This window comes from Hibiscus syriacus, unplaced genomic scaffold (assembly GCF_006381635.1).
Source record: "Hibiscus syriacus cultivar Baekdansim isolate YM2019G1 unplaced genomic scaffold, ASM638163v2 tig00015132_pilon, whole genome shotgun sequence".
NCBI lineage: Eukaryota > Viridiplantae > Streptophyta > Magnoliopsida > Malvales > Malvaceae > Hibiscus > Hibiscus syriacus.
The window spans coordinates 1-27,464 of NW_024062350.1; the positions used below are offsets into that span (position 1 = coordinate 1).

Here is a 27,464-nt window from a genome sequence, read left to right on the forward strand (position 1 = left end):
CCTCAAAATCACCGCTTGTATCAGTCCGGTGCTATGTTCCATCTCAGTGTGTGCATCTGCAGCATCCTGGGTCCTCCAGAATGTGATATTTTCAAACCTATATAAAATATACAATCATGGCATTGAATTTTGAAGATGAAGCCAGTGATACATCACCAAAATTCTAGTCTTACTTATGGAAATATATAATTATTTCAAATCTACAGCTACACAAAATTTCTAATAGCAAAATTAATTATATATATTATCAAATGACAACGTCACGGAAAATTTAGATCTGCTCAGATAATCATTTTAACTTCAATATGCAATTAACAATAGTAAAATAAAGTCCATTTCTTAATTTCAAAAATAGAATAAAAAAACAGAAGAGTAGTGCATCATTATTGACCAACGTAACTAAAACTACAAAAGCAAGGCTTAGATTGTAATTCTCCAAACGCGATAAAACAATGACTTGCCTTTCTAACAGATCTAATCCAAAATCGATAAAACAACGCATACATTCTACCTTAAAAAAAACCCATTCACATTCTTAAGTGGGTGAAATGTTTCGTTAATTTTACCGAATAAAAGAGCGGCCGTCGGTGGCGAAGTCATCGGAGGAGAGAGAAGCGTCGAGGCCTTCGCTTCCGCCGGGAAGAAGGTAAGCATTGCCAACTTCATTGAAGAGTTGTTTCTGGTAGACGTGAATCGAAGCATCGATCGATGTTAATAGAGTTGATAGCAGAAGAAAGATTAAAATACCGATACATTTTATGGCTATTCGAAACGCGAAATCCATGGCGAAGAATTTGAAGAACTAATCTTCCGCACTGATCGGAGAGAAAATAGATCGGCGAATTTGAAGGGCGGAGGAGAGTGAGTGAGATTGAAGCGATGGCTTGAGAACTAAAGAAGTAAACATAGCCTTACACTGTCGGTGTGAGGGAAGTATGATTAACGCGCCAAGAAACACGTGTGTGGAACAATACTTTCCTCCATAATAATCAATTTAAGCCCCCAAAAATTTCTCTCTTTTTTTTAGTGCTTAAACTTTTATCAATTTTGATATTTAAATATTTAATTTTATTATTATTTTCTTTAAAGTTTCTAAATTTTAATGTGTTTATACGATATGTATATATACATTATCAATGATTACGAAATATTTTAAATATATATTATTTTAAAAACTTAAAATAATAAAATTAGTTTAACAACAAAATTATCTTATATTAATACAAATCAATTTAACCTATTTCGCGAACATGACTCCGTTTGTGCTCCAAAACTAACATGGTTAAATTTTAATTCTAGATTATTTATTTATATAAGAACTATAATCCTTTTAATAATGGGATAAATTACGCAAATTATCACTCAATTGTCTTCTCGTATTTATTTTGTTCATTAAAAATTTTATTTTTTTTAATTTAATCATTAAACTTTAAAATTATTCATGTTTTAGTCATTTGATAGTTTATCTAAGTGCTAACTTGACATTTTTTATTAACTTTTTAAACTGACCATTGCTCTAACCGTTGTTATCGACGGTCATTATACTTTAAATTTTCAAATTAACCTATTTTGATTCCCTGATTCTAAATTCAATCTTCGTTTCACATGAATCCATAAACCTCAACTAAACTTTAAACTCAAATCTCAATCAAACCTTAAACCTTAAATCACGATCAAATCATAAAATTCTATAAGCCCAATTTTTTTTACCATGAATCTCAATATTACCCTGGGGTGTTTTGTTCAAGGATTGTGCTCATGTTTGGTTGGTCGGGAATCTCATTCCCGATAATGTTTTATTACCAATAGTAGATTTTTTGGGGTATATTACCTGGAATGTCATTATCTCCCTTCCCTTGGGTATTGTAACATTACCGGCGTTTTGGACTAAAATGCCCTTAAATTTTTTATTTTTTTTCAAAAATATCATTCTTCTGTCATTTAATAATAAAAATTCTACGAAGGTTAAATTATAAATTTATCCTTTAATTATTTTAGATTTACAAAAAAAAATCTATAATTAAAATTTTATATGAAGTTCAGGGGTTAAAAAAATTTACCCTTTCATTAAACCTTTTTTATATTTTTTATTTTGTAAAAAAAAATATATAAATATTATGAATTTAATTTTTTAAAGAAAATATATAAATATTTTACAATTTGTAATATTATACAAATATATAATAAGGACAACTTGGTCAAATATACATTCCAATAATCTTTTATTCCTTTAACCAAATACGGTAATCTTACATTCTTGCTAAACCAACCAAACACAAATACATTCTCAGTAATCTTATTCTCTGGTAATCTTTTATTCACACTGGTAATCTTTTATTCACTGGTATCTTACATTCCGTGAACCAAACACACCTTAAGTACTCTAGTGGCAAAATGAAATTCCAATACTAAAAGGGTGGACGTCACTAGGAGGAGGATATAAATCAAAATCATGGTGATATGAGAATTGGATGCTGAGATTGATGAATGAAAAGGCCGAAAGTTTGAGAAAATGTTTGAGGCTTCTATAGAGTTTTTATGAGAAATTAAACTGAAATATTTATAGAGGAATAAAAGATGAATCGAACAACATTATTGTTGGTTAGAAGTGATGTAAAACTCAAACAGTGTCAATTTGACGGATTGAAATTGTCGAACAATAGATTTTTGGAACTTGAGATGTTTTTCGATTAAACATATATTTGATTCATGTTTAAAAGGGAGAGACAATTTTGGTGTGAAATTTTGGGATTCATCGACCTCCAACGGTGATGGCCAACGCTGATCACAACGATAGTTGATGCGATTGTCAAAATCTGAGTTTGGCTTAAGTCAAGAGAGAGAAATAAGAGGAATAAAAAATGATAAAAATTTTTATAAGGACCCAAAAATATGTCTTTTTAGTTTAAATTTATTTTTTTGTAGGAATCTAAAACAACGTCATTTTGATGTAAATTGTCATGTCATAACATGATTAATTATTTACGGGAGTGATAAAAATATGAACAGTTCAAAAATTGAGTGATTAAATTGGACCCTTTTATTAATGGTCAAAATAAGAATGAGAAAAAAATTGAGTGATGAAAAATGAAATTTATCATTAATAATAAGAGGATTAATCTGCACCAATAATTATGCCAGATGGCTGTGATGGAGTTATGTTTCACCGTTAATGTAACTTCAATAAAAGCTGGATCTCCCAGCATGGGCTCTGTTATGGTGTTATCGATTACTGAGCTTCATAATGAATTGAAAGGTAGAGTTTACGAGGTCCAGAAAGTGCTTGACGAAATGCGTAAGAGAAGCGTTTTGAGCCTTGATCAATCATAATCGATTAGTATAGTCAAGACAGCTAAATTTCTATTAAGACAACCTAATATAAGGTTAAGGAAAGACGTTATCGGAAATGTTAATATTTTTTTAACATTTCCGGTAGAGCGTTACCTAAAATGTTATTTTTTACCGGAAATGTTAATATCAAAAATATTCATTTTAGGTAGCGAAATTAATATTTCCGGTAGAAAAAATAACACTTTAGGTATCACTCTACTGAAAATGTTAAAAAAACATTAACATTTCCGACAACACATTTCTTTAACCTTATATTAGGTTGTCGTACACCAGAACTATCCTTTTGATACAATGTCCTTGATTTCACTCAAATATGGTATTGTAAAATTAAACTCAAGTAAGCTAAATTAATGTATTTTAGTTTTATTTCTCACTTCATACTTGTTAAGCTCTGTGTCATCAACCCCCTCTTAACAAGTGCCTTAAGCAGGGATAATCACAAAATTTGTATAAAGAGTGTGAACTTAAATAGTTATAATATAAATTTAAATTAAAAAAATCCAGAAATATGAAGTTAGATCATCGATAGAACACACAAATAAAATATTTAAATTATATAAAAATTTAAATTTTTCAAAAAGTGTAAATCTAATTAACCATTATATTTCTCTCCCTAACTCGTATTCAAGGCTTTAGGTATAATTTCCAACTTTTACACACTAATATTTATGACCAAAAAAATCAAAATATGTTATGGTACATTACTATAAAAATAATAAGAATACATTTAAATTTGTATAATCAAGCTTATTAAAATGTTGAGAAATATATAAATATATCAACTTAAAATGATTATAAAAAATTCTTAAAATTGGTATTTGAATTTGTCATTTTTTTTTAAATCTGGTACATGTATTTTTTTAATCGAATTAGTACATTAAGTTGAAAAAAATTATCAAGTTGGTACTTGGCACTAACATAGTGTTTAAACAACCAATTGAGTTATGATCAATATTTTAAATAATTAATACCATATTAATAACATGATTAATTATTAAAATATTAAATCAGCACAAATTGAAATACTAAAATGATTCAAATACTGACATAATATATATAATTTAAGTGTCAGACTAAACTTTTAAAAATATACAAAGAATAACTTAACATTATAATCTTAAAATATACAAATAATAATGGTTGTTGTACCAACCAAACCAAATGCCCGAATAGAAGTGAGAAAAGATATTAATTATTTCTCACCATTTCCTTCATAAACATTTAATTCTAAACATGTATTATAATTTTTATCAGGAGATATTTACAGATTTTTAATTATTTCTAGAAAATAGTAAATTTTAAAAATATTACGTGATATATTATTAATTTTATCATGTAGCATTTATAATTTTAAAAAATACAAAATAATGAATTTCTAGAAATATTAAATTTAATAGTCAATTTTGATTAAACAAGTGAATTAAAATATATATTGTATACATTTAAGGGTAAATTACATATTTAGTATCTAAACTATTAATTTTGATCCATTTTAGTACCTAAACTTTCAATTTTTTCAAAATCATACCTAAAGTTTACTCTTTGTTTAATTTTAATACCCGTCGTTAAAAACTTAACGTATTTAGTATCTAAACTATCAGTTTTGATCCGTTTTAGTACCTAAATTTTAATTTTTTTTTTCAAAACTTAAGTATGACTTAGATAATAAACGTTTTCAGGTACTTAGACTTTCATTTTTTTCAAAACTTAATGACGGGGTAATAAAATGAAATAAAAACTAAACTTTAGATACGATTTTGATTTTTTTTTTAAATTTAGGTATTAAAACGGATCAAAACTGATAGTTTAAGTACTAAATGTATAATTTATCATAAATTTAATTGGATATAAAAAAAAGTAACCACTTAAATGTTTTTCATAAACAAAAAATCAAGAGCTTTTGGTATATTGAACTTTTCTCTAATGGCATAAATTTATGTCATGTATTTATTATCAAATCTAAAAAAATTGTTGTCTGTTTATTAAAAAAAGGAAAGCAAATTATTATACCACATATACTGCAATTAAAGTCACGAGTTCAAGCTTTTACATGTACAAGGCATATACGCTTTAACGTGGCTAATAATTATAAAATATTATAAACAAATACTATCTTACAATCATACTACATTTCATAATTTAAATTATTATTTTACTGATTTGGTAAATCCCTGTCCGCTATAAAAGCTACTGATTTAATTTATTTATGGAAATTAAACTTAGATATTTTTATTATTATTATTTTTATCATCATCATTATCATTATTATTATTATATACACACACCCCAAAGATTTAAAATATAAAGCGATTGTCGAAGTCGATTCAACAAAAAGTAAGTGACGAAATATTAATCATTAAAATTTCAATTAGAAATCAGCTTCCCATCCAACTTCTAATTATTTAAATTTATTAAGGTTGTTATGAATTGGTTGAGCAAAATTATTAGTTATGTAATATTATTCCCGAGAAAGAAATAAGGTTTATTAGGAGATATGGCCTTCAATTTTTTTTTTTAAATAAATTTGATTTCTTAATTTATTTTGTATCAAATATGACTTTTGAGTCGAGAAAAAATAATTTTATTTGACTAACAAAAATCATTATTGACCTTTACGATTTCAGTATCTAAAAATATATTTAACTTTCGTACTGATACGAATTTGCTCAAGTTTAAGAAATATTTTTGACAACCTAAAATCCAAAAATAAAAAATTATTCACGTATAATTCCACGTTATTTACATATATGTTATTTTAAAGTGTTTAAATATAATCTTATAAACATATAATCATTGAGTGATCGAAAACAAGACACATACACACACGTTGTCACCATTGTTTGGTTAGCTTGTGCATGAGTAATTATGTATATTTGACACAAACTGCACGCGTTATTTTCTTTAAAAAAAATATATACAATTTTTTGCTTAAAAAATGCAATTTTGTTGAAAAAAACAGTAATTTCAATTTAAAAAGTTAAAAAATATTATTATGATAAATTAGTCATAATTTGTCATACAATCATACTAATACCATTTAATCTTATTTCATTCGCAATTAACAATAATTATCATGGACTGTAATATTAATATCGTAAATCATCACGTCAATATCGCAACAATTAATAGTAATTTTCGTTAATCAAAATATTATATTATTTTTTTTCAAATTAAGGATAATATTGAGTATAAAATAAATTCATACCCACATTAATCTTTTATATAAAAAAATTGAAAATTTAAATACCGTTAAAACAATATGCTAAGTAGCACGAGGCTGTGCTTGAAAAATATTGAGGGCGAAGTATGAAGGCAGACGATGGTGACGAGTCATGGCCCATGGGCATAACGTGATTCATGCAACCGAAGCAGATAACAAGAGGCAGCCCCTGACCTCTGCTCTATCACCCATGAAAATGACCGCCAAACGTTATTCACATGGTCAGTCAATTTTCGAAAATAACTTCTAATATTAGATCATATTACACTATTGATTTGGGTGTCATAAGGATTTTATATTTAAAAATATATTTATGAAAAAATATATAATAAATAAATATAAACTGACAGCGATGAATGTAGTTTGTTCTCGATATGGATAAGTGTTCGTTTTAAAATCTGAATTTTCTTCGAAATAATGAATTTTATGTTGTAGAATTTATATAAAGCTAACAAAATATTAGTGAGTTAAATTTTAAGTTTTACAACTAGGGTTTTTGCCCTTTTCTTTCTGGTTCAGTGACAGTTCTTAAGGTTTTTCTCTTATTTGATTATATCAATCACAAAGATAATCAATTGACAAGTGTCACGATTCGACCGATTCTCCTAAAGAAAATTATGTCCCATTTAGAACAAACTATGGGAGGTTTGAATTTATACAATAGAAAGTAACATGTATCTGTTTCGACAACTGTTTCATTGATTTTTCTCTGACATCAAACCAGGTAAACTTTCATCATGAGAGTGATTTTGGCCGATGTGTGGCACCTTATTGGGGGTATTTTTAGTTTTAAAGGTACTAAAACTAAACAAATCCATTTATTTAAAGATTATAAAGGACTAGATTGAATTTTTTAAGTTTAAAATAAGGCTAAAACTGCAATTGTTCCATTTAATCAATTTACAATTAGATAAAAAGCGGGTAATGCAGCAAGCAGACTCCCTGCGTGAAAGAAAGTCCGCGACATTTATCTGTCTGTCTAGTCTGTTGAAGGGTCCCGAGTCCTGACTCGGTGGAGACTCAGCCGTCTATTCTTTTCTTTTAACCTGTTCCTATCTCCCACAACGCGCGTGCGCCTCACATAGCCATACTCCTCTCCCTTCTTCCATTTTTAATGGTTCTCACTCTCTTTCTTTTTTTCTCCGCAGGGACCTCCACTTCTTTTGCGCTCTTCAGACTCCATCTGGTAAGTAAGAATACCTACCTTTTTCAATGTGTTCTTCCATGGGAATTTCAAAGATGGTTTCTTGTTCTTAATGAAGCTGTAGTTACATTTGCTTTTCTGGGGTTAAAATATTTGTTTGTTTCGTTCATGAAGTGCTTGTATAAATGCATGCATGTGTTATGTCATTTGATGGTTTTGAGTTCTTGGAAGAAGAAAAGAGGTTCCTTTTTCACCACTGTTCAGCTGAATAACTTGTTTTTGTTAAAAAATGATAGCAAAATGTTGGTTTTACTCGTTTACAATAGTCTGCCATAGTTAACTTTGCTGCTTGTTTTGCTCACGATCAGCTATTGAAAGATATTATTGAGGGTTTTTAGATTTAATTCTTGCTAAGAAGAAAGATTCAAAAGTTGTACACTATGTGTAAATCAAAAGTAGGTAGCTTAATCATCATAGAGAAAATCAATCAGTTCATCTACACTTGGCCGAATTTCATTTCAAAATGGCATTGTTTGAAGTGTCTGGTATAGGCATTTTGATTCCAAGAAACCGAGTCTATAAGTTTATATATATATATATATAATTTGAGGTGATTATAAGGTAATATCTTTTCATAATTTTTCTTAGTCTATTGACAACGCGCACACGGCCTGCAGACACAACTATTTGAACTCAGGTCCTTTAGGGAGAACAACATTCCCTTTTACAACCAATGCCACTCAATGGGTTCCGAGTGTATAAGGATGGGTGCGCTGAATAGATAGATATCCAATGTTGGTCCTCATATTATATATGGTTGTTGGAACGTTTTATTGTAGTAATTAAAGCACGTGGATCATTCTTGTTTAATCCCTCAACAACTGGGCTTATCGGTGATATTCATTGTTTACCTTCTGATAACTAAGCTTCTTTTGCTTGCATTTTTTTGGGTTGTAATATAGGCTTTGAATTGTTTCTTGAAATAAGAAAATTCACCATCTTTTCATTCAATACAGTGATCTAAGAATAGTTTTCATTTAAACAGAAGTTTCAGGAAATTTTGTTGGGAAATTCATCATGGCAGATGCTATTGACCCATTTCCGGAATTGGGGAGTGTATATAAAGTCTCTGGTCGCCGAGTTAATCAACTAAATCAGAAAGCGGCAGACCTCGAGCTAGCTTCTGCAAAGGAGGGTGACAAGGGGAACACAAGGGAGTCCAAAAGCAGAGTTGCTGTGAATTCTGGGTTTCATCAGGATTTTACATCTAATGCATGGGGACATCCAAATGTGATTCAGAAACTTGGGATGCAAAGTAATAGTGGTTCTCAGAAGGGTACTGCCAATGCTGGGCCAACTCAGAGTGCTTCCTCTTCGAGTTCCTGCAGACTTGGTAGTGCAGGGACCCGACAAGTTGATGGAACCTGTCCTGCTCAGGCTGGTTTCACTTTTTCTAGCAGTTCACTGGGTAGTCGAGTTAAAACAGAGCACCAAGTTGGTGATAATTTGGATGGTGAAAATATAGTTAATGAATATGATAACAATGACCCGGATGTTGTGTACGACAGCGATGAATTTGATGACTATGGTTTTGGTTCGGATGAAGATGAGAAGAGTCATGAAGCACGCAAGAAGAGCAAGTGGTTTAATTCATTTTTCCAAAGATTAGAGAAATTAACCGTTGAGGAGATTATTTCACCGGTTCAGCAGTGGCACTGCCCTGCGTGTCATGGTGGACCAGGAGCCATCGACTGGTATCGAGGTTTGCAGCCCTTACTGACTCATTCCATGACCAAAACAACACGGAGAGCTAAGATGCATCGAGTATTTGCAGAACTTTTGGTTGAGGAGATGCGCAAGAGAGGAACTTTAATTAAACCAGAGAATGATGCCTTTGGCCGATGGGAAGGGCTTAATGATAGAGTTACAGATCATGAAATAGTTTGGCCACCAATGGTTATCATTATGAATACAAAATATGAACAAGATGAAAACGGAAAGGTACTTTACTGCGTATTTTCTGTTAGAAATAATACGGCCAAAGAAAATGACACATAGCATATATATTTTTTCTCTCTTTGGTAAAATACCTCTTTTACTAATATACTGCTGACTGCTTAGTACTGAATGTTATTTCATCAGTGGTCTGGAATGGGAAATCAAGAGCTTCTCAATTACTTCAGCTCATATGCTGCAGTAAAAGCGAGACACTCTTATGGTCCACGAGGGCACCGTGGGATGAGTGTTTTGATCTTTGAGAGCTCAGCAGCCGGGTATTTAGAGGCTGCACGCTTGCATAAGCATTTCAAAGAGCAAGGGAGGGATAGGGATGCTTGGGATAGCTCACGGGTTCTATTCTGTCCTGGTGGGAAGCGCCAACTCTACGGCTACATTGCCATAAAAGAAGACATGGATGTATTTAACCGACACTCTCAAGGTCTAATTGCTCCCCCCCATCTAACGTAATGTTGTGTCAATTTATGTACATGAGTGCCAGCATGCAGAAACGTTCGTAAGATGGTAAATGTGGCTTGTGAGATCAACAGGGTGAATAAATAAGGTCCATTACAAGGTTTATTGAGAAGCAAAATGGCAAAAGAAAAAATTATTAAACTGAAACTTTGACCATTTCTGATTGCTTTGCAAATATTACTTTTAGCGGCGTTGCAAACTTGGCAGAGATGATTTATAATTCCTTTTTTGCTTTTCTCTTCGTTTTCTCTTTAACGGCAATGTAACTTTCTCATGTACGATACTCTATGTGATCAAGCAGGAAAGTCGAAGCTGAAATTTGAGATGAGATCATACCAAGAGATGGTTGAGAGCCAGATAAAGAAGATAAATGACGATAGTCAGCAGCTCACCCGACTTAAAAAGAAGGTTGCTCAAGAACAGCAGCACTCACAAGTCCTTGCAGAATCTCTAGGTCGACTGAGTACCAAGCTTCACCAGACAACAAAGGAAAGCTGTACAGAGATGCAGAAAAGTAGATTGCAGCATGAGCAGAACATAAAAGAGGTAGCATTTTTTAACTTTATCTTCCACGAGGTAACATAAGGATTCCGGGACCCCATTTTCTGTGTTTAACTAGAAAAAGTTGATTGTCACGCATGGTGGATGGTATTGCAAATTGATGATTACAGCTGATAACCTTTCTTGTAGCTTACCGGTGTACTTAAATTGACATTGAATTCTTTTCACTTGTTGCAATGCAATGATTTTCTAGTTGGCTGATAAAGAACAATACTTTAAGGAGAAAATCAACATCATATATCAATCCATAGACTCCAAGGAAGATAACTTCGAGAATCTGCAGAGGACAGCGAGGGAGAAACTTGAGCGGTCAAATACAAATCCAACAAATAATGAAGTCGAGTTCAGGTAACAGATATCTCTACTTTAAGCTGTAATGAGGGTTTTTTTTCTTTTAAAGTTATATGCATCCTTATTTACTTTGAGAAGGTAACGTCAATCATTATTTCTGATGACCTGCTGCCTAACAAGCCACTTGCGTTTGTATCTTGCGTAGTTAAAAGTGAAACTTATTGATTTTGAACTATAGCCATAACCTGACGAGGTTTTTTAACATTTCTCGAACATTCAGCGCTATCGGGACGGTGGAAAATGCGAATTTCATAGCAATTCAAGAGAAAAAGATGAAGGAATTCGAAGTAGAGAGGGAGAAGCTGATGAAAAGTCATCAAGACAGAAGGTTAGTAATCACACAGCGGTATTGGGAGGAGCTGGTGGAGCTTGAGAAAGGGTTCGAAAACGAATTGACACTGCTCTTGGAGAAGTACACCCCAGATTGCCTAGAAGAAGAGACCACTAAATACAACCTTGAAGAACAAGACAAGAGATAAGGAAAACGAAGACACAAAAATACCACCATTGGCAGAGTGAAAGAAACAAAACAATCTTGCCCCATAGGTAAAGCATAAACCACTTTTGTTTTATTTGGTCCGAGACTGTATCCGGTAATCACAGGAGTTTCGAATATATTCGGAGTCAAGTCGGGTCAGACTTGGAAACGGGAGGCAAAGCTCACCCAATGTTGTTTTCCCTATGAAAACATTTTTAAATAAGTTAATGGCAATGTCAGAAGAGAATATTTTGTGATGTCAAAACCCTCAAATTAGGTAAATATTGATTTATTAGGGATGCGACAGTAAATGACAATTGTATTTACTTACCTAAACAAACTATTCGCCAGTTCAGTGCCATATTTTCTGGAGTAAAATTGATTTAATATAAAATCAGTGTCTTTTTTTCCCTAATGGAGGGCACCAGAGCTCATTGTTTCCTCTATAAATTTGACATGTATAGTAAAAAAAATACCTTGTAGAAGAGACGAGAATGGCAACAACAATCCTCCCAGCAGCAGTATTGGCCATCATAACGTTGCTTCAGTTTCAGGCCATTGATTCAACACCGGTCACTTATCATGTTGGAGATGAAGAAGGTTGGGACCTGTCTATTGACATGCAAAGCTGGACTCGAGGAAAAAACTTTCATGCTGGTGATTTTCTCGGTAATATTACTAATTTTCTCTGTAATATCATTTAAGTATTGTCTCGGTAATATACATATTGTGATTGTTGCTGTTGTTGGTTTAGTTTTTGAATTTGATGATCAGAGGTTCGATGTGGCGCTGGTGAATGAAGAAGGGTTTGATACCTGCACTGTTAACGCTGGGGCAAAAGTGTTGGACTCTGGCAGTGAGAAAGTCCAACTGGCGTTCGGAGCTAATTATTTCATCGATAGTGTTTCCGACATATGTGCCGGTGGTTTGAAGATGGCCATCAACGCCACTGCACCACCACCCTTGTTTTAGAAACCCTATATATGCATGCAGCTTTACTTTGTTTTCTATGGCATTCACATCTGTACCAATCTTTGTTCGGATAATAAAAAAAATCAACAACCGAGTTCAATCTGATATGATCCAAATTCAAAACAACTTAGTCCTAGAGTGATTTAAAGCAAAATAAATAAATACAAATAATTCCAAACTCAAAATAATGGATATGTAATGACTTAGCCTCAAACTGTCAAACACGAGTGATCTCATGCAAAGAGTCTCTAAGGTGGTTCAAACTACAAATCAGGGTGTCTAGATTAGGTTAATCTCAGTCTAATAGGTTCGATAGGTATAGTAATGATATTATTAGGGGGTTCTTGTTCAAAACTATATTAAGAGGGGGTTAACCTATTCTACGATATCCCAAGGTTATATGATGTTAACAGCTTTAGGTATGGAGTCTTATCGATTTGCTTTATTTGATTACTCATATTTATTCGAAAGAATTATTGTTTTTAAGATCCGGATCAATTATTTAAACATATTCAAACTTACATTTTTTAGATGCAACGAATCTGTCACTCTACTGATAATTATCATTTACAGCAAAAGTAGAAAGATGCCACCCAACCATAGTACTAATTTTTGGTTGCGGTTACGAATGTTACGGACATTACGACGTGATTTAATTATTAAAAATAAATATGTATTTATGTTGCGGATGTGATTTTATAGTGTGATGGACTTATGGTGACCTTGAAAAATGTTACAATGCGGCCACAATTTAATACCATGCACTCAACTAGGGATGGACATGGGTTGGGTTGGGTCGGATTTTTGGTCCACCCGACCTGACCCAAGAACAAGGAATCCTCCACCTGAGATTCGACCCGACCCGACCAAAATAAGATTTCACCCGACTTGAACCCAACCAGATATATAACTTAAAAACCCGACCCGAAATAATAAAAAATATAATATTTTTATTCAATAAAAACAATGACTTAATTAAAAAAATAATAATATATAGAGGAGTATTATTATAATTATTCCTAAATATATAATGTATATTTTCCGGTCAGGTCGGATATTTTTCACCTTAAACCCGACCCGTCCCGACCCGAACATCACATTTAAAAAATCCAACTGAGCCGACCCAAATATCACATTTTTTATAAAAAAAACTCCGACCCGATCGGATCGGATCGAATCGAAACTCATCGTGTTCGGTCCCATGCCCATCCCTACACTCAACCGATAAAGTAAAATTATATTGATTTGATACCATTGATTAATTCAAAAATAAATTATATGATAACCGGCAATCAAAACGTTTCCAAGTTTGGATATTTCTCAAGAAACTCTGCTTCAAAGCACAAGTTAAGGTTCAAGCCTGTGGAAGCTCAATGACATTCACTCCAGTAGGTTTATCTTATGAAAAATAAAAGGAACAACAAATGAAAGGAACAAAAAGATGAAATCTTATGATCAAGTACTAGAGCTAGCAGTTTCAATACGATCCCCATCTTCAACATCTGGCTTCTCCAAATTCAAAACACATCCTGTCATAGGATCAACGGGGTGCAAGTCACGTGGTCCGCCCTTGCATCCCATTGCCGCCATAGGAGGCGGGGGCAATAACCCAGCTCTGAAAAGAATGCGTTGGACTGGCTCTGAAGGCTGCGCCACAACTGATAACCAGTACCTGTAGGAAAACGGTACCAATAGAAGGTTAATGCACTAAAAGTGCTAGCAACGGCTACAACAGTCTATTACTTGAATCCGAGGAAACCATAAGAAGCAACTACCTAGATGATTGCCTATCGGAACGAAGAGGCTCTTCCCGCCAAGTTCCAACCGGAGAGCATTTCTCCCTGACTAATCCTTTCACACTCATACTATCTCATAACAATGTACAAATTCAGAAGAATAACTTTATAAATTGTCATACTTTAACCTCCCCCCTTCTCCTCTAATCAAGCTTGAACTCTCAAGGCCAAACAATCGGAGCAATAGACCCTGAAATTGATTCTATGCGCATAAAATTGGAGGAAAAAAGCTAACTTTACCAATGCTACAAACTGATTCCAAGGTGCTTGCAGAATACCTGACAAATTCAATAATTCACAATGAAAGAAAATTCAAGCTACAGCAAAATGGTAACATCTCCAAATGAGAAAACGAAATTTATGGCCAAAATGAAGAGAATTAGAGTTTTAAAGATTGAAACTTACTTCACTCTTTCAAAGTTAAGACCCATTCGTTTACCTCCATCTTGTTCTGTACAAGAGAAACGGATATATAGAAATTTATAAGCAATTTCTCTATTTGAATCAGATGAAAAAAATGGTGATCGAAAGATTAAAGAAGCAGAGAGGGAAGAAGACCTGGCAAAGGGTTGTAGTAACCAAGGACCTCGAGATGCTTTCCATCAGCAACATGATGTTCAGCAAGTACGTATTTAACTTTCAACCAGTCTGCTACTTTCTCTCGAACAAAGTGAATATCCAATGGACCAATTCAACATCTTTCGTTTTGGAGTGGTATATTGGATTAACACTCATAGCTATAGCACTCGAGTTGTCACTCCAGACAATTGGTGTAGACTGCACTTCAACCCCCATATCATTCAGCAGCGCATTCAACCATGTAATATCAGAAGCCACATCTACCAAACTCCCATATTCAGCTTCTGTAGTTGATCTGGATACAGTCTTCTGTTTCTTCGAGCTCCACATCACAAGACTTCCTCCCAAGTACACACAATTCCCCGAAATCTAGCGTCTGTCATCCATGCTGCCACCCCAATCTGCGTCCTCAAACGCAACAATTCGAAGGGGTTCTGCTGCAGCTGCTGAAGAGAACAGAAAGCCATAATCTAGGGTTCCATTCAAGTATCTTAACACACGTTTTACAGCAGCTAGATGCTGCACACGAGGAGCATGCATGAACTGTGCTAATTTATTTACGCAGTATACAATATCGGGCCGGGCATGACACGCATATAACAATGACCCAACCAAACTACGATACTCCCTAGCATCTTCCAGAGCATCACCAGCATCTTTGGAGAGTTTAAGTGAAGCAACCATAGGCGGTGGGACAGATGCAGCACTGGTCTTGCGGGCTTTAACAAGCAGTTCCATGAGGTACTTTTTCTGACTGAGAAATATAGAACTTCCCACACGTTTTGTTTCTATTCCAAGAAACAAACTGAGCTGGCCCAAGTCTTTTAAAGCGAACTTTTCAGCAAGCAGCTGCACTACATTCTCTACATGGTCATTCGATCCACCCGTAATAATAATATCATCCACGTAGACTAATACATAAGTAGCTATTCCTCCTTCACGTTTAATGAACAATGAATTGCCTGCTTGTGAACTAGCAAACCCTACACTCAGCAAGGCATCCTTCAACTTGTCATACCAGTTTCTAGGCGCCCATCGTAAGTCATACAAGGCTTTTCGCAGTTTACAAACTAACACATCACCGTTAGCAGCCTGTTTCTCAAACCCTGGGGGCTGCTGCTATAAACATCTTCATGCAGCTCCCCGTTCAGGAACGCATTGTTCACATCAATCAGCCTTAACACCCAATTGTTTCTTGCTGCTATAGCTTGGATAACATTGATTGTTGATCATTTGACTACCGGACTGAAGGTATCATGAAAATCTTGCCCAGGAATTTAAGAGAAGCCTTTGGCCACCAATCTTGCTTTATCGTTGCAACGATCCATCAACGTTTCTCTTGACTCTAAACAGCCACTTACAGCCCACTGTAGATCTACCTTCAGGTAAAGTTACAAGAGTCCAGGTACAATTCCTTTCAAGCGCATCAAATTCAGCCTGTACAGCCACCTTCCAGTTTGGTTATTGGAGCGCTTCGTACACAGACTCGGGTTCAGCATCGTGCATGGCCATGTAAGTTTTCGGTTTAAAAATTCCATGCTTACTTTTCGTCATCATATGATGCCCAACTGGTGGCAGGGTAGACACTCCTATTGATTCCTCACCAGACCGTCTTGTAGGCACCACCTCAACAACAACTGGATTCATCACATCTACAACCGGATTCGAGCCATTACCATTATCTTGAGCACTAGCACCTCTAGTTGCCATTTCTCCATCAGTCCTTGTACCACAAGCAGCTTCTTGAGTCCTCTCATCTCTAGATGACCTCGAAACACCTTCACAATTATCATTAATACCACCAGATCGATATGTCTGTGTGGACTGCCTGCAAACTCTATCAGCACCAGTGACAACAGGTAGTGTAGCAGCCCTAGCAAAACAATGTCTAGTATGTCTAGCAGTGTCATCTTGCACCTTAACACCTGCAAAAGGAAAACATTGTTCATCAAACACCACATGTCTGGAGGTATAAACCTTCCCATCAGGAGCAAGGCATTGGTAGCCTTTATGTTGTGGACTGTAACCCAGAAAGGTGCTTGGCTATGACCTATAACACAACTTGTGATTCTGATATGGTCGAAGATGAGGAAAGCATCGACACCCTAAATCTAATATCCCGTATGCTTATATTCACTGTTTATGAAATGACATTTCACTCGAGTAGGTAATCGATTTATAAGATAAACCGCTGTGCACACCGCATATGACCAAAACCGAAACGGTAGCGAGGCTTGAGAGAGCAGAACAAGGGCAAGTTCAATAATATGGCGATGTTTTCGTTCTACAACGCCATTTTGCTCCGACGTATGAGAGAACGTGATTCGACGCCATTTTGCAGTGAAGACTCATAATACTAGTGTTAGATATGTTAGCAAAAAATTTCAACACAGTGGTCCAGACAGCTGCAGCTGTTTCTGCACCAACAAACTGAGGTAAAAGACGGTCACTAATGGCGGACAACAGCCAAGAAGTTAACGCATTGTCCTGTGCAAAGTATATCCCATAATCTTCATTGTGAACGAGATTGCTCTCAGCATCAGCTATCTTCTCAGGCGGAGGTGGAGTTCGCCAGTAAGCAAACGCTCCAAACGATGACTCCTCACCGTCAATAGAACTTTGTTGTTTCCATAGTAAAAAGTTCACATCAAGCAAGGTGTTTATCTTCTTGTTTGTGAAAACCTTGCCGCTCCTGGATAGATCTCCACCCTCAAGACTTTAACCGGGAATCGTGGTAGCCATCGGAGACGCACAGCAGGTACACAATCAAGAAAAAGCAGAACCTCAGAACAAGGAAGACGAAAGCAGCGGAGAAACGATTCCCAGAACAATGGCGATTGATACCATGTTAGGAAATCTAAAGAAAGATAACAAACGAGATAGATTTCTTATTCAAGAAGCTTACTAAACAGTACACAGATGGCTGTTATATACACAAAGAATAGTAAGGCTCAGCTAACAATCCTAGCTGACGTAACATCCATAAGGACCATAACAACTAAAGCTGAACTGGCATAACTGCACCAGCATCTAGACTTCATCTAACACACTGGTTCACAAGGGTAAAATTCTTGGCATTTGCAGGCATTGTTGCACCTTATCAAACATAAATGCAAAGTGATTACATTTATGATTTATCACTAAACCCAGAAAGAAAACAGATAACTAAAGACGGGAAACTGGAAAGTTACCTGATGCAAAGAAAATGAAAATGCAAAATAGAAAAATGGGATTGTGAAGCAATGCCATAGCAGAGAAAATCTGCAGGCAAGGGGAAGTTGGAGATGGCCATGTAGACTGATGTGGGTTGAAATCAGGAGAATACGTGTGGGAGTTGGTGAATCTACAATCAGTTGCCAGAAAGACCGACTTTGCTTACTTCCTTAACCAATCGATACCTTGCCTCTGTCGTACTAATTTTTTTTATCAAATATAAACAATTGTTTGATTCCTTAACCAATATGCATAGTTGCTAGCTAGGCGAGTAAAATTCGATTTCAAAAAATCGATTTAGCTCAACTGAAATTTAATATATTTAATTTGATTCGTAAAAATTTCAAATAAAATTTAGATGATAAAATATAATTTATTAATTCGACTAACTTAAAATATTTTACTCGAATCAACTCGATTAACTTGAATATTTATACCGGGTTCCTCCTATTCTCAATTCTTTTACAATTTTAAGTTTATTTTGATTAAATTTGAATCACTATTCTTCTAGCAGTATAAAATATCTATGTAACTTTTCCTTTTTATATTTTAATCCCTTAATTTTTCATTTTATTCCATTTGTTTTCTTATTACAATTTTTTTTATTTTCATTAATTTCATGACTCCTTTATACTCTTATTGATACTTTTTTCTCAAAATATCTTTTTAGAAAAACAAAATTATAAATATATTTTATAATTTTATACTACATTTAATTTATTAAATAACATTTCAATGTGAATATATATATATATATATATATATATATATATATATGAATATTTTATATAATTATAGAAAGTCATTAAACCCAATCCATATTATAACATTATAAATATTTACAATTAAACTTAAATACGAACTCAAAAATGTGACTGAATTCGACTCGAATTTCATAAACTCGACTTAACTCAAAAAAACATTTTAAATAAAATTAGAATCCTAAAATAGAACTCGTATGTCCAATTAACTCAAAATATTTTAATTTAACTCAATTGAATACTAAGCCGTAATCATATTCACAATGGTAGTTATCAAATATGAATCAATCGATGATCTTCGGACAAGAGGGGCAACACGGGAAAGACATGGTAGATAGATAACTTCATATAAACTTGCACAACCCTAATTGTAGTTCATCTATATCCCTTGCAATTTATAAGGGCACAGCATGGAGTGTAGAACTTCATTGAATATAATAAAATATTTAACATTTAATAGAAACGAATACAAGCAGTCAAGAACTCTTCCCCAAAACCAATCTACAAGCTACTCTTTAATAAAGATGGTGAGATGTGGATTTCTTTAACCGCTAATCAGAGCAGTAGACAGATATCGTTGCGAGTCCACACCTTGTGGAGATTCTTTCTTCAAGTAGCAAAACTGGAATGATATTTATGTCAACTAACTATGTAGAGCTTGCGGTTACCTTCTTCCGGACAATCCTCTTTCTCCGGGCCTTTGGAGCTCCAGTTTCCCCGTCAGCAACCGATTCAGCATTTCCTTGTCTGATGCCAAGAAGTCCAAGACCGGAAACAATGGCGTTCTTGGATATAAACCATTTAGAAGATGACTTGGTGCCATCCTCAGAAGGTCTGTTGTAAGCCTTCAAGAGGTCATCCGACTGAATGAGTGGATCCACCTCAACACCTAGCCAAGCCAGCCTCGATCTCTCTCCTAATTGGACATTCAAAACCCTGCATATAACCAGTTAGGTGAGGCAAAAACACCACAAACTCCATTTAAGTAACCAACAGAGTACCCAAAAAAATATCAATTTAGAGATTTTCAAAACGATATACTAATATTAATGTCGGCCACTGGTACTTCATGAAAAATGAAGAGTCTGAGCAATATAGCTTGGCAAAACAAAAACAAGAGAAACAGATAAAGGGAAGACCTTAAAGCAGTGCTGAAGAACAACGCTACACCAATGACATCAAAATGGTTGACCACTGCTTGATCAAATCCACATAAAAGCTGATATCTAAGGTTTGCATAGAGTCCAAGGAAAGCCCCGTAACCAAGTGCATTGGCACTCACAGACGGAATTGTCACAGATACCCTGCCAACAGTTAAAAAAGTGGCCACCATTATTGCACGAGTAAAAGAAGCCTACTACCAAGAATAAAAAATTCTTCTTTCCAAATAAAAGAAACTAAGGATTAGTGAAATTTACTTACTTTTCCTTCTTTTTGCTGGCTAGAAAATTTGACAAAGAGCCTTGCACTGCTCCAGCAGCTAATCCAACAATACTCAACTCTGCAGCCTTGTAGAAAAGAGAATGGATTCTCTTTTGCAAGTTGAATTCTCTAAGCGGGTAACTCCGTTCAAATATATTGTTTGGAAGCTTCTGCAATGTGTTTTGCAAGTCAAACTGGAAGGTGTTGCCATAAGAACGACACGGAGCAAGTGACCAAACTACAAGAGCATTGCAAGCTGCTACAGTAAGAACATTCATTAAAGCCAGATCCCATTCTTGCTTAATCCTGTAGACAAAACTAAAGTAAGTATATTCATTTGATTTATCAAAATGGATAAACAAGGCAAACATTCATCATGCTATCTAAAATCACCTATCCTTTCGATTCTTCACCTCCCACCAAACAGAAGAACCAATTGTAGCAACCTCCTCTAAAAGAAGCCTGTATAAAAAGGCAGGATCTGCCAGCATCCTAATAACAGAAAACATTATATATGAGTATCAATGACAGATTCAACGATACACTGTGATCAAATACTCATTTCATTTAGATTGCTGGAGACATCCTCAAGATGAGAACATGAGCATATCAAGGAATACCTGCCAATAAATGCCCGAGACATTCCTTGTGGGAGTGTTCGAGAAATAAATCTACTGGTGGTTGGTCTGGCATTAATTGCTAAGAACTTTACCATTTGTGCTGAACTGACCAATCCCTGAAGGCAAAAAGCTTTAGTCAGCATCTGACCACAAACGGACAGAGCCCTTGACCATGTGATACAACAATAAGAAAAGTTACTAAACCATTTCATAAGCTTGTCGGAAGCCAGCAGGCAAGTCCATCATTGTCTTGTGCCACTCATTCAATACAGCATCTACAAATTTTCGATCAAAAAGCTGGAAAATCCAAAAATTCAGGTGATTATTTATTCCTTAAGCATTTAGCTAAATAAGTTGTTAAATATTCATAATGAATCTGCTAGACTTTGATCTCTTACCTCTTCCAGAAACATCCGCCTTCTAAAGAGTCCACCCTCGTCTCCCTCCCCATCATCATCAAAGTCATCAAAATAATCATCATCATCTCCATCGTCATCGCCTCCATCCCCACCTCCATGATTAATTTTCTTTCCAATATCTCCACCACCTCCCCCCGTTGCAAGCTGTAATTCAAAGGTATTAGCTGATACTTCCAAAACATTGAACAATATTCTCAAGGAAACGGAAACAAATAAAAAACTGCAAGAAGTAAACATCTGATTTAAAATAAAAAAATGAACATGATGCTAAAAACACTAGAAGCTAATTATTGAGGTTAGTAGGATGAGCATCCAAACCCAGTTCCTCACACACAACCGACAGAGTAGCATTAATATAAAGATGTCTAAACAATAAATCAGGCACAAACCTGATGTAAGGCCATAACTTGTTATGAAATATATATTTCAACAAATCAACTACTGTATTTAAATCCATATCATATGTAAATCATGCATGCTAAATCACATGTAGGTAGGATATCTTATAATTCAAACAAAAATAACCGTGTTCCTAATTTAACACTGCAAATGTTTAAGCGTTCTACAAAAATAACACCAAAAGGTCCAAACTCCAAAGCATATTTAGTATTCATCATTGTGTGTTGCAAAGTTTTCTTCATATCTTGCACAAATGAAGAATTTCAAAGATGGGATAGAAATAGTATACTAAGAAGCTCGTTTAACTCAAATGCAAACTAGCTTCAGTATGATATATGCTAGGTTCTGTCAGATAGAACATCTAGTTAAAACACATCAATTCACACACGGATACATCCAATCAAATGAATTGAAAGATAAACCCCAGTTTGAAATTTTGGTAGTTTTAAGGATCCTAAACTCATAATTAAACCTCCAGTTTGAAATACACGTCATGGAAGATAAACTTTTCAAAATTCATCCGTTTAACAAAAAGATATAGTTTCTAGCAGGAATGTCTCCCTTTTAGCTTCGTTAAGCGTAAATAACAGAAATAAGCTAAATTTTCCATCCGAATTCATTCTACATATTAAAAAAGTTTATCAAAGTATCTAAAATCGTTAAATATCCTTTAAATACTTAGAGAGTTTTGATACTTAAATACTAGGCAATTGCCTGCTCTAATTAAGCTTAATTTAACTCCTTAGGAAAAAGTTATAATTTCTGAAAGCTAACCTCAGGGCTAGACGTGGTCCGCTTCTGAGATAAATCAAGCTTCCCTTTCTCCAAAGTGACAGCACCAAACGCGCCGTACTGTCCTCCCTTCATAAGCGGCCCCACCTCACCCGAACCCGAAGAACCGAGCTCCACCGGAGAGGGCGGTGCCGAGAAACAACGCTCGAGAGCAGCGACCGAGGAATCCAAGCCGTCGATTAAAGAAGAAGACGAACATATCACCGTCAGATTCTTCTTGAGCTTACCGGATAAAGGATGAGCCGGAGGCGGTAGACTAGGCTTTAACAACAACGTTTTGGGAAGTGGAGACGCTTGGAACACTATATGAGACATTTTCTATCGCGTGTTTGGATGGAGAGAAAGCTGTTGGCTATATTTTCCTCCTCCCACAAGAGAGAGAAAATGAAGAGAGAGGCAGGAGGGATTTGGGGTGGCTTTTGATGGATAGTTTAGCTGACCCAACCCAATCCGCGAGGAAAAATAAGTGAGTCGACTCGGGTGGATTTTTAGCGAGTCGAATAAGCCGGCTCTTTGAGCTTGGGTCGTGTCGCTGTCAAGTTGTGGTTCATGGGCCACACCATCAAAAGGTAAGTACTTTTCCGCCATCAATTTATTTTAGGTATAATATCAAAATTCACCCTTAATGTTTAACTAAATAATTATTTGGTTCTTAATTTTTTTTTAAGTATTTTAGTTTATTGCATTTTATTTTAAATAAAAATAAATAATTAGTTAAAAATCAACATTTATCACTGATGTGATATATCTTATGTTTTCAAAGTACTAACGTGACACTATCATTACACATATATAAATAATGATGTGACAATATTTTATGTGTAAAATGATGACATGACAATTATCACACATATATATATACTGATATTTATTTTTTACTAAATTTTGTATTTACATTTTTTTAGAATTTTCATTAAAAACATATTTGGATGAATAATAATTAAAAATAATATAAATAGTCGAGTTACTATTTTGTATCTTTTAATAGTTGGAAAACTCAACAAAGTAACACTTTATATTATTTTATAATTTTCAATGGTCGAGACTCAACAAAGTAATACTCTATAATTAAGAGGTCATTTATAAATTTTACCCAATACTTTAATGACCGAACTTATTAATATAATTATAATTATTATCATTTAAAATTTTGAATCAATCTAATATCATATATAATCAAAGTGAATAGATCATGACAGATATTTTATCAAAATATTAGTTTTAATTTTTTTAATAAAATATAGTAATTTTACACTTGCACTAGTGTAATATTTGGAACTTCTTTATTGAAAATGTGTACAAATAATATACGTATTCAAACTGTATAATCTTTAAAGAAAACAAAGCCCATTAATTCAATTCATCCTTTGCTTTCCCTACAAGATAAGTCAAAACTGGGGAAATTAAGACTCTCCAGGAAAGCACAGAAACATGTCAGAAGAGAAATGGAATCCCTTGCTGCATGTCTCCAAGCTATTTCTCTTCTCTCCTTTTTCACGTATATAATGAGCTATGAATTCTTCTTCCTTAATCTTAAGAGAGAGGGACAAAACATTTCTAAAAACACACAATTAATCCCCATTTTCATAGCCAAAAAAAAAAAAAACCATGTCTCTAAGCCATCGTCGTCCTGGTGTTAATGTCAATGGAGTCCCAAGGATGAGAACTTATCATTACTTCTGGTGTCTCCGTTGCCAACGAACCATAAGGTTCACCAGTTCAAACCCTTTTGAAACTTATTGTCCCCATTGTTTTCGTCAACTTAGTCACGAGCTGGATGTCACAAGGCCTAGGCTTCGTGCTGATCATGGCGTCGAACCCTACGAGACGACTACCAGGTTGTTCGATACGTTGGTCGCCGTTCCCGATCCTTTGACGAGGCGGCAAAGCACTAACAGAAGAGTTCGTTGGGATCAACCAGGCCCTGAAAATAGACCTTTGGTCACTCTCGTCGAACGAACTGGTCAGCAGCCGAGTCCTGTTGATGCACTTGAAGATACAGGCAATGAGTTAGATGATTTCGAAACCGACAGGCCAGGGCCTCCATCGGCAGCTGCTTCGGCCATCGAAGCGTTGCCTATTGTGAAAATCGTGGAAAACCATCTGATCAATGCCACGCATTGCCCCGTTTGCAAGGATGAATTTGTGGTCGATGGCGAAGCAAAAGAGCTACCGTGCAACCATTTGTATCACTCTGATTGTATTGTATCTTGGCTGAGCATTCACAACACCTCCCCTGTTAGTCGCTACGAGATCAATGACGATAATGACACGGTTGACACTGCAGCCGCCAATAACAACGATGATCGAACCGGTGAAATGTTTTTCCGGTACGTCAGTTTTTTGGTCGACGATCTTGTTAATGGACTGACCCGGTTGGGAACTCGGTTCCTCTCTTCAGGGCCTCTTCAGGCATTCTCTCACTGGACACACCGGTATCTCGATTTTCTTGGTAGCAGAACCAATGCAAGTAATCTCTCCCGCTAGGGTAGGATTTATTGCGCTTAATCTTCTCCTTGCTTATGGTTTACATAAATATATATATATATATATATGCATGTATGTATAATAGTAATATTTATGAGTAATTAATCCATGCATACACACATACATAGCAATTCTGTAACACAGCTGCTATGATTTTCCCCACAGCTAGCTCCTGGTGGCCATCTTGGCTCATTTTATAGCTTCCGTCTAGAAATCTGTAACACCCTAACTTATACTCTACCCGGATACGAATTCGATGTGTCACATTGACTTTTCAATACATAGATTATTTACAAATAAGAACAAATTTAAACTTTTATTCATATTAACAATGTGAAACCTTTCAATTCAAAGAAATTGATGAACTTCTATTCCTATTTCCATAAAACCTTAATAATTTACATAATTACAAAGTATGAGTTTACAAAAATAGATAAGAACATTTCAAATTAAACGTGTAGTACATGCCAACAGTTTACAAAGTTAACAGAAGCCTACATTCAATTTGTCTTGATATGATCTTCAAGGGAGTACGATATCCACGACTAGCTTCACTCTTCTGATTTCTTCAAACCTACGTGTGAAACAACCACACGCTAAATCGATGACTTAGTGAGGCAAAAACTAAAGAGTACTAAACTTTATAGATGAAATATTTATTTATTTTATCGAAACATTTCATAAAGAATTCCAAATTATTTTCCATAACAAGAAGGTATACTTATGTATATTATTCGTTTTATATAGCTTTGCTTCCAAATACCCAATGTATACTATTGAGAACTCTAGGTATTTGAGTACATTGAGGTTGTACACTAATATTGTCACCACAATTCGTAATTTGCACCGAAGTTCCACATAATTGTCTCGAAGGACCACATAGGTTTGCACCAAACTGCCACATAGGTTTGCACCGAAGTGTCACATAATTATTTCGAATGACCACATAGAACCCTCGACTCTTGGCATGCCAACTATACATCTAATCTTCAAACGTATACGTTGGGCTTTTAACCACATAATTAATTATCATTCATTATTGGAAGTATCTCTTATTCACATAAGCACTTTCACATTGAGAATTTTCGTATACCCATGTTCACATATCACATTTCCATAATCATATACTCATAATCATTAATCACAGCTTAAATAATAGAACTTGAATAAAACATTATAAAGATATAACATAAAAGAAATTTAAAGGTTTTCGATCGAAAACACTGAGGTTGACTTATCGCAAGTCTTCCTCAATTCTAATACAAAACGAAGAAGTTACACTCACCTTTGCCTCACTGAAGTCCTCGAAGTCCTTATCATGTTTGATCAAACTTATAATGTCGGGTTGACATGAAGTTGATTTCGTGCAACGTCTTTGGAAGTGGAGTTCACAGGCACTATGAAGAAGATAAGAATCAACTCTAGACTTTTCTATTCTTTTTATCTCCTTTCCACGTGTTACATCCCTTAAAAGAGAGAAGATAAAAAATCTTTCAGGTTAAAAGACCATACTATCTTTCTACTAATCCAATTTAATATCAAGTCCTAACTAAAAATTTCTACAATAAATCCTTGAAATTTCAAATTATTCTAATAAAACCACTAAATTTTAAATTCTTTTATTTTTATCACTGATCTGATAATTGGAATGTTACAAAATCACCAACTGCAACCGTTGGTAATGTTTTTAACACTTTGGAAGGCAGGTATGTATATATTATACTTTCAAGAAGAAAAAATATGGAAAATTATAAGATATTGGAGCCTTGTCAGGTACGTTACTGTTCTTTATTTTTGTCTGTTCTGCAACATGTCCCAATTCACCTTCGGCAGAGAAAAACATAAATTATCATCGGAGATTAACAACCATGTCAATCTAACGGACACGAATGAGAGTATGTTCATGTTCGTTCGTTTAACTTTAATCGAACAAACAGATGAATACGAACAATTAAATGAATGAAATTTTTTGTTCGTGTTCGTTAAGGAATGTAGCTTGTTTTTATTCGTTCATGTTCGTTCGTCAAAATGATAAACATACACAAACAAACGAGCATAAATAAACAAAAACAAATATAAACAAACGGATATAAAATTAATTGAGTTTGTATTTGGGAAAAAATTTCTTTCTAAATAATTTTAGGATTTATATTATCTTTAATTAATTTGGGTATTTTTTATTAGGGTTTAAAATTATTTGGGTTTTAAAATATTGATGTGTTTAAGATTAAAATTTATTAGGTTTTAATATTTTAAACAAATTTGAAGATTGAACTGAATATAAACTACCGACCATAAATGAATGAACATATTATCAAACATTCACGAACATAAATGAACAAACGAACTTTTTGTTCGTGTTCGTTCATTTAATTAAACGTATATGAAACCTTGTTTATGGCGATTAAGTTATTTCATGATTTCATC

The 27,464-nt window shown here is 34.4% G+C and overlaps 5 protein-coding genes across 5 annotated transcripts; 3 read left to right on the plus strand and 2 right to left on the minus strand.

Annotated features, from left to right (window-relative positions):
- Nucleotides 1-8,580: 8,580 nt before the first annotated feature.
- LOC120207687 (protein SUPPRESSOR OF GENE SILENCING 3-like) lies at nucleotides 8,581-11,677 on the plus strand. Its single transcript, XM_039207113.1, has 5 exons — nucleotides 8,581-9,716; nucleotides 9,858-10,152; nucleotides 10,489-10,733; nucleotides 10,942-11,096; nucleotides 11,320-11,677. Exons 1-5 carry the CDS (start codon nucleotides 8,793-8,795, stop codon nucleotides 11,576-11,578), a joined length of 1,878 nt encoding a protein of 625 aa, XP_039063044.1. The 5' UTR covers nucleotides 8,581-8,792; the 3' UTR covers nucleotides 11,579-11,677.
- A 394-nt stretch (nucleotides 11,678-12,071) lies between these two features.
- Nucleotides 12,072-12,549, plus strand: LOC120207690 (basic blue protein-like). The gene is made up of 2 exons (XM_039207115.1): nucleotides 12,072-12,246; nucleotides 12,332-12,549. The coding sequence occupies exons 1-2, from the start codon at nucleotides 12,072-12,074 to the stop codon at nucleotides 12,547-12,549; spliced, it is 393 nt and encodes a 130-aa protein (XP_039063046.1).
- Nucleotides 12,550-14,004: 1,455 nt separating this feature from the next.
- Nucleotides 14,005-15,254, minus strand: LOC120207686 (30S ribosomal protein S16-2, chloroplastic/mitochondrial-like). Its single transcript, XM_039207112.1, has 4 exons — nucleotides 15,092-15,254; nucleotides 14,904-15,005; nucleotides 14,751-14,796; nucleotides 14,005-14,221 (listed from the first exon to the last, which is right to left on the minus strand). Exons 1-4 carry the CDS (start codon nucleotides 15,252-15,254, stop codon nucleotides 14,005-14,007), a joined length of 528 nt encoding a protein of 175 aa, XP_039063043.1.
- Nucleotides 15,255-19,330: 4,076 nt separating this feature from the next.
- LOC120207688 (protein RETICULATA-RELATED 1, chloroplastic-like) lies at nucleotides 19,331-22,987 on the minus strand. The gene is made up of 8 exons (XM_039207114.1): nucleotides 22,533-22,987; nucleotides 21,339-21,503; nucleotides 21,145-21,237; nucleotides 20,941-21,056; nucleotides 20,714-20,812; nucleotides 20,321-20,626; nucleotides 20,038-20,202; nucleotides 19,331-19,834 (listed from the first exon to the last, which is right to left on the minus strand). The coding sequence occupies exons 1-8, from the start codon at nucleotides 22,863-22,865 to the stop codon at nucleotides 19,546-19,548; spliced, it is 1,566 nt and encodes a 521-aa protein (XP_039063045.1). The 5' UTR covers nucleotides 22,866-22,987; the 3' UTR covers nucleotides 19,331-19,545.
- Nucleotides 22,988-24,158: 1,171 nt separating this feature from the next.
- On the plus strand, nucleotides 24,159-25,264 carry LOC120207691 (probable E3 ubiquitin-protein ligase RHC1A). Its single transcript, XM_039207116.1, has 2 exons — nucleotides 24,159-25,038; nucleotides 25,203-25,264. The coding sequence occupies exon 1, from the start codon at nucleotides 24,159-24,161 to the stop codon at nucleotides 25,035-25,037; it is 879 nt and encodes a 292-aa protein (XP_039063047.1). The 3' UTR covers nucleotide 25,038; nucleotides 25,203-25,264.
- Nucleotides 25,265-27,464: the final 2,200 nt, after the last annotated feature.

Bases quoted from the DNA above. Each gene is read 5' to 3' on its own strand.
- LOC120207687 (XM_039207113.1), top strand. From the start codon at position 8,793: ATGGCAGATGCTATTGACCCATTTCCGGAATTGGGGAGTGTATATAAA. The intron at 9,717-9,857 runs GTACTTTACTGC...TTATTTCATCAG, and splicing joins AACAAGATGAAAACGGAAAG to TGGTCTGGAATGGGAAATCA. The intron at 10,153-10,488 runs GTCTAATTGCTC...GTGATCAAGCAG, and splicing joins ATTTAACCGACACTCTCAAG to GAAAGTCGAAGCTGAAATTT.
- LOC120207690 (XM_039207115.1), top strand. From the start codon at position 12,072: ATGGCAACAACAATCCTCCCAGCAGCAGTATTGGCCATCATAACGTTG. The intron at 12,247-12,331 runs GTAATATTACTA...TTGTTGGTTTAG, and splicing joins TCATGCTGGTGATTTTCTCG to TTTTTGAATTTGATGATCAG.
- LOC120207686 (XM_039207112.1), bottom strand. From the start codon at position 15,254: ATGTGGAGCTCGAAGAAACAGAAGACTGTATCCAGATCAACTACAGAA. The intron at 14,797-14,903 runs GTCTTCTTCCCT...TCTCTTGTACAG, and splicing joins TTACTACAACCCTTTGCCAG to AACAAGATGGAGGTAAACGA. The intron at 14,222-14,750 runs GTAAGTTTCAAT...GTTTTCCTACAG, and splicing joins CTTAACTTTGAAAGAGTGAA to GTACTGGTTATCAGTTGTGG.
- LOC120207688 (XM_039207114.1), bottom strand. From the start codon at position 22,865: ATGTCTCATATAGTGTTCCAAGCGTCTCCACTTCCCAAAACGTTGTTG. The intron at 21,057-21,144 runs GTTTAGTAACTT...TTTTGCCTTCAG, and splicing joins TCCGACAAGCTTATGAAATG to GGATTGGTCAGTTCAGCACA. The intron at 20,203-20,320 runs GTAAGTAAATTT...AACTGTTGGCAG, and splicing joins GCCAGCAAAAAGAAGGAAAA to GGTATCTGTGACAATTCCGT.
- LOC120207691 (XM_039207116.1), top strand. From the start codon at position 24,159: ATGTCTCTAAGCCATCGTCGTCCTGGTGTTAATGTCAATGGAGTCCCA.